Source organism: Leptonychotes weddellii, chromosome X (genome assembly GCF_054177405.1).
Source record: "Leptonychotes weddellii isolate Sample4059 chromosome X, ASM5417740v2, whole genome shotgun sequence".
NCBI lineage: Eukaryota > Metazoa > Chordata > Mammalia > Carnivora > Phocidae > Leptonychotes > Leptonychotes weddellii.
In genome coordinates, this window is record NC_138385.1 from 89,431,046 (window position 1) to 89,437,045 (window position 6,000).

At 51.5% G+C, this 6,000-nt stretch overlaps 1 protein-coding gene across 1 annotated transcript in view; it reads right to left on the reverse strand.

Annotated features, from left to right (window-relative positions):
* The window catches only part of PTCHD1 (patched domain containing 1), a 51,762-nt gene extending 46,752 nt beyond the window's left edge, over window positions 1-5,010 (reverse strand). Inside the window, exon 1 of the mRNA XM_081809047.1 lies at window positions 4,604-5,010. Within this exon, the coding sequence (XP_081665173.1) occupies window positions 4,604-4,954 (351 nt within the window). The 5' untranslated portion in view covers window positions 4,955-5,010. The remainder of the gene's footprint in view (window positions 1-4,603) is intronic.
* Window positions 5,011-6,000: the final 990 nt, after the last annotated feature.

The following is a 6,000-nucleotide window of genomic DNA, read 5'->3' on the forward strand; positions in this document are numbered from 1 at the left end:
TCTTGACGTAAAGTACCAAAGAATAAATAGTTTTAGGCTTTGAGAGCCACATGCCATCTCTGCCTCATATTCTTTGTTTTTGTTTTGTTACAATATTTTAAAAATACAAACACACCTTCTGAGCTCAAAAGTCGGCTGGAATTGGCCCACCCTTAGACTGCAGAGAGAGGAACGATGGCTCTTCCTGAAGTGGCTACAAGTGCTGGGACAGTATTTGGAAACAACTGGCATCTGGATCCAGCTACGAGGTCTTCATGACCCTGAGCCAGCAGTTCGGCTGCCCTTCTTGGAAAGCCTGAATTAATGAACTCCAAGTTAAACGCTGCTACTCTTGTTTTGCAACTTAGTTCTATTTAATGTATTTAAGCATAAAAAGTTTTTTTTTTTAAAAAAATTGAAAGTCAGTATTTATTTGAACAAAATGAGATTCCCCCTAAGTGGAAGAATGTCTGCATAGTGAGGATGTGTCTTCCCATTGGTTTGGAATAAAATATCCTAGGGGGTTCCTTCAAAGAAGAAGAAGAAGTTGTACAAAGGAAATGCCCCTACACAATTTGAAAACTGAAATATGTTTTAATAGGACTACAGAGGTTATCAAGGAAGGAAGAACGGTATCATGGAAAAAGAGAAGCCTAGAAACTGCAAAAATGAAAACATGTCATTTTGAAAATACGTTTCAAGGTAGTTTCTATGGAGTTTTCTTTACCCGTCACATAAATGTCTGAATAAACTAGGGCAGGTCCATGTGACAAGTAGTTAGTGAGGGTTTAGTGAGGGTTTAGAATGTGCCAGCGACTGTGTGAGGCACTGGGGTCGACTCCATGTGGACAGTGAACACTGCTCAAGTAGGAAATAGCTTCACCCAATCATCCAGAGATTTTTCCAGTAAAACATTTTATCTTTCTCTCTTTGTGTATTGCTAATTCCACACATCTTATGCTTTACTTTGGGCATTTAGAGTTTCTCTCTGGGGATTTTCACGGACACCAGACAGAATCAGTCAAGAAAATGTCCTCACCATCCAGTTACCACTGTCAAGACAACACTGTGAGACGAGAATGAGACTTTAGTCAAATATACTTCATTTGGATTTAAAAAATGTACATTTTAAGTCATTCGAGTAGTTTATCGTATGGGAGGCAGTAAATTAGAGTGAAGAGTACTGGACTGGAGGTCAAAACCCTGTCCCGTCCTGTCCTGTTTTCTGTCCTCGTCTTCTTGCCATGGACAAGTCAGTGAATTTGTAAGGAGCAGATTTCTCCTCTGTAAAATGGGATCACAGCACTTTTACCCTGAGGCGTTTGCTGTGTTTAAACGTACTGTATGTGGTATAAAGGTGATATCATTCTTGTAAGGACTGGGCTAAACTGGTTCTTCATTCTACATGGATGATTCTGGGATAAATCAGGTAGTGTCTTGGTCACAGCCCAGATCAATTACCAACAAGACCTCCTTACACTTCATTTTCGGTGATCAAGAAGAAACAGATTTATAAAAGCTCATGAGGGGCTACTCTGAAATTTGCTCCAAGATGAACATCATGGATTTTCTGTTAAAATATAATAATGAGCTAAATTTAATCTTCTAGTGAAACGAAGACTTTTAAAGATGTCCAGAAATTAATGGTTGATCCTTTATCAGCACCATCAGGTCCCACCCCCTTCACCCCAAATTACCTCTTTGCCCCGCAGACCTCAGAGGAAACCATTGCTAGGGACAGTCACCCCTCTCACAGTTTGCGGTGGAAATCTACACTGTACACTCTGAGTATGGTAACCATGTCACCTGCACAAATTTGAGAAAGCTTCTCCGAATGAGACCAGTGTAGATTTTTTTTCTTGGTGTTACTCTCAATTGTATTTTAAAAAAATCAACCTGGGTTTGTATTTTTTGTTGTCATCCCTTCCCAGTCTATTTTTGCTCAGAAAATAACTGGACTAATATCCCAAGAAGGATCTCCTTCGTAAAATGGGTACAACCGCAGAGCACCATGAGGAGTAATGACATAGCCCTGCAAGGTTCTTCCTCTGGTTTCGTAACGGGGCCTGAGAAAGCCTTCATAAAACCCTGCTTATGTTTTGTCCACTTCGTTTCAAATGTGATGCCATCAAATAGGCAGGAGCTGGATGGTGCTGTGTGCAATGTTAGCTGTCAGGGCTATCCTTGATTCCAGCAGCAAAGTATCAGAACAACACTAGTACGGGCAGAAACAGTGACTCTTTGACTCCTGACACCTTTTGTAAAGGACACATCTTCATCTCATGGGAAGAAAGACAAATTATGATAAGTGCTCCTTTCCCTACTTCACATTACCATGACTACTGGAGGTCCATTTTTCTGTCCCCCAGCTCAGAACTGTCCGGATATAAGAGTTAGATGTAGAAAGAAAAAAATGGATATATAAAATTGAGGCAATTCCCTCAGTTTCCTAGGTCTGAGTTTTTATAAATTGTATGAATTCATTTGACCAGAGAGCCATCAGCTTGAAATGGCTTCTGACCACTATTTGACTTGGTTTTGATTTTCCCCAGATACCTAGCACATGAAAAACCATCTTGAATCTGAAAACAATTTACTGACAAGACAGCTGTCCTTTAAAGTTGCCCTTTAGCCATGGAGGCAAAGACAGCCTCCCTTTCTCTCCAGTCCCAACTTTCTCTGATAATACGGTTTTGTGTCCTGAACAGATCAAAATCAAATAGGAGAGAAACAATCCTGTTGAAAAGAGATCTGATGTGCCTGTTGATGTCTCATTAACCTTGAGAGTGAATGTAACTGGTGAGTGCCCGTCACAGTGGCGTGACGGTTTGTTAGGGGGGGGGAAAAGCCAGTAGAAACATCACCTTGGGAAAAAAAAAAAATACAAAGAGAAACATCATTTAGTAGATCATCTATCAAAACGTGGGGCAGCTTTCCAGCTGTCAGGACTGGCTAAATTATAGTTTCCTTAAGCCTGTGATGAAACTACTATGTGTTTTCTTGGGGAAATTTGGGGCCGTATTTTTCTGTGTGTCAGAATATGTTCACTGGAGTATTGACACACACACACACAAAAACAACAAAAAAACCCCTCACTTCGATGTTGGAAGCATAATCATGAGAAAAGCAATATTTCCAGACCACTGTTACTAAGGTTCTGTGATGATGTGTGTGCCATTTAAAATATCACAAGCCACTCAACGTGGGAAGGTCCTAATTCCACTGAGTCCCTAGTCAGGTTCCCCTCATTACTAATTGCCCATAGGTAACACATCAACAGAGAGAGGGAGGGAAATAACATAGGAAAATTAGCTGGTCTCCAGGGATATATAGAGGATTACCTGTAGAGGGAAAGAGGAGAGAGTTCCCCAGGTTCATTGGCTGACCCCCCGTGGCATAAGTGGACTAGAAATCTAACCGACCTCTAATCCCAGATCTGGACCGGAGACCCTCACAAAACCAGCCCCTTTTATGCCTCTGCCCCAGGGCTCCAGCTGGGACTGGTTGTACCCTGCCCTCCGCAGAGGGGCACCTCAAGTAAACAAGCCCCACAATTCCCACCAGGGACTTGGATGGAACATTTTCACCTAATTTTGCTTTTCTCTCTGAAGGTCTCCACTTTTCCATCTCTAGTCCTCACTCCTCTGCTTTTCTTAGGAACTTCCTGAAAGTTATCACCATTAACCTCACTTTCCACATCAAATTTCCACCTCGGCTGACGGCACAACCTGTTTCCACGAGCGTCCCCCTCTAACCAGCTGCTTGGTTTCCTGTGCTCTTCTTAGGGCCACACAGCCGGGCTTCTGTCCTCACCCTTCTGGCTCTGCCCCTCACCCTCACGCCCAAATGCACCCAAACAAAAGTGGATTAGTCGAATCCCTGTTTTCCCAAAGAAGTTTTTGCATTTCGGAAGAGGGGAGCTACTTGTGCAAGACAAAATAACTGCGAACGACAGACACCATTTCCTACCCTGAAAGACAGAGATGGCCACCTCGGTCTGGGAAGAGGGCAGCAGGGCAGCCCCGCGTCCTCGCCAGGGACCACACTTCTTTCTGGGGGGGTAGGAGACATTTTCCTCACCATCCCGCCTCACATTCCTTTGCCCCCTCACGGCCCCAGCCCCTCCGAGCAGCCTTTCTGAAATCACTCCAAAGGTCAGAGGAAGGGGGTAAAGAATGGGGACAGGGAAGAGGGGTCTCTGAATCCTTCCCCCCTCCCAAGTGTAATATTTTGTTTTCAAGTACCAGGACTTTCTACAATGTCTTCTCTTGTTCTGCTCCTTCTTGGCCCAGTTACCCCCAAGCCTCCCCACCCCCAAGACCACTGCGACCAAAACAAGCGCACGGACCACAGCACCGTGGCTGCCGCCGCCCCAACTGTTGCAGCAGCTGCCGGGGTGGCGGCGACAGCGGCGAGGGCAGGGCCGGGCCCGGACCCGGACGCTCCCCGCCCAGGAGGCTAGGAGGCTCCGGGCGGCCTCCGAGGCGCGCGCGGTGCAGGGGAGCCCCTGCGGCAGCCGCCTGGGATGGGAGAGGCGGCGCTCTCAGCCCGGACCCCCGCGCAGAGCCAGCCCAGCCGCGGCAGCGGCGCCGGCGGAGGCTGCCCGCGCCAGCCCCCCTCTCACCTTTAAGATCAGGTCGGTGTGATGCTGGTCCAGCATGTTGGCTTTCTGGAAGGAGGTGACGATGACCCGACCGTAGCGCCCGGGGGTCTGCAGGTCCGAGTAGAGTCGGTGCTTGGAGCGGTTGACCGGGAAGAGGCTGTTGACGAGGTTGCGCTCGATCTTGGCGAGGCTGTGCTGGGGCGCCAGCAGGTGCTCCACGCTCTCCTCGACCTGGTAGCGGCTGAAGCTGGCGCCGAGCAGGATGGAGATGAGCACGGGCGCCGAGGCGAAGAAGACCGGGTGACTGGCAATGAAGTGGCCGAGCCGGGAGAAACACGTCCTCAAGCCCCTGTGCAGAACCTGCCGCAGCATCCTAGAGCAGAGCGGGCGCGGGAGGAGGGCGAGGCGCACGCTCGGCGCGGGCTCGGGCGGCGGCGGCGGCGGCGGCGGCGGTGGTGGCGCCCGCGGCGGCGACGGCGGCGGCGGCGGCGGCGGCGGAGGCGAGACCCGGAGCTCTCCCGGAGCCGCGGCACCACCATCGGGGAGTCCCGCGCCGCGCCTCGGGAGGGTCCCCTCGGGCCGGAGACACGCCCTCCTGCCCGCGGCCGCGCCGGCCCAGAGAGCCCCCCAGCCTGGCGGCCTCCGCGCCGCCCCCACCCCGCCCTACCCCGTGCGCCCTCCCCACCCCCCGCCGCCTCCCAGCCCGAGGGGCTCCGCGCGGCGGGGCCGCGTCCCGGCTCAGCGCGGGAGGGGCCCGGAGCAGCCCCCGCGGCGCGTCATGACCCCACTCACCCGACCCCCAAGGCCAACGACGGGGTGGCGCGGGGAGCGGCGGCGGCGCTATCTCGGGGAGACTCTGCGCGCCAGCCTAGGAACACGAGGACGGAGAATTCCAGGCTACACCCAGTCCCCTCCCCTCCCCGCGCTCCCCTCCCCCGGCCCGGCCCGCCTCGAACGCCGTCCCCTCCCCTGTCCTCCTCCGGGGAGACCCAGAGATGAATAAAGAAATGGCCCCTATTTTCCAAACAAAAAGTAAAGAGTTCTCCCTGGGGGCGTCGGGTGGACCCGCTCAGAGCCAAGTACCCCCAGAGGCGGAAAGGAGGAGGCTGAAGACTGCGTGCGCCCGGGCTCTCGCCAGGCTCAGGTGGTGGCGCGCACTGGCTGGTGCGGAGAGGGGGTGGGGAGCGAAGACGCTCGAACGTGGAAATCACGCCTCCTCTCAAGTAAGAGCCATTTAAATTATCCCCAACACTGCAGCTGCCGCGGGACCACGGGGTCCGAGTGTGCGTCTGGGGCACGTCCACCCAAAAGGCGTCTGTGGAGAATCTTTCTTCTCGCCCTTATTTAGGGTCGCTCCAGAGTGTATTGGGGTTGGGCAGTTCTGCTGCGCGCCCCTCAATCTGCGCGCCCACCCCGTC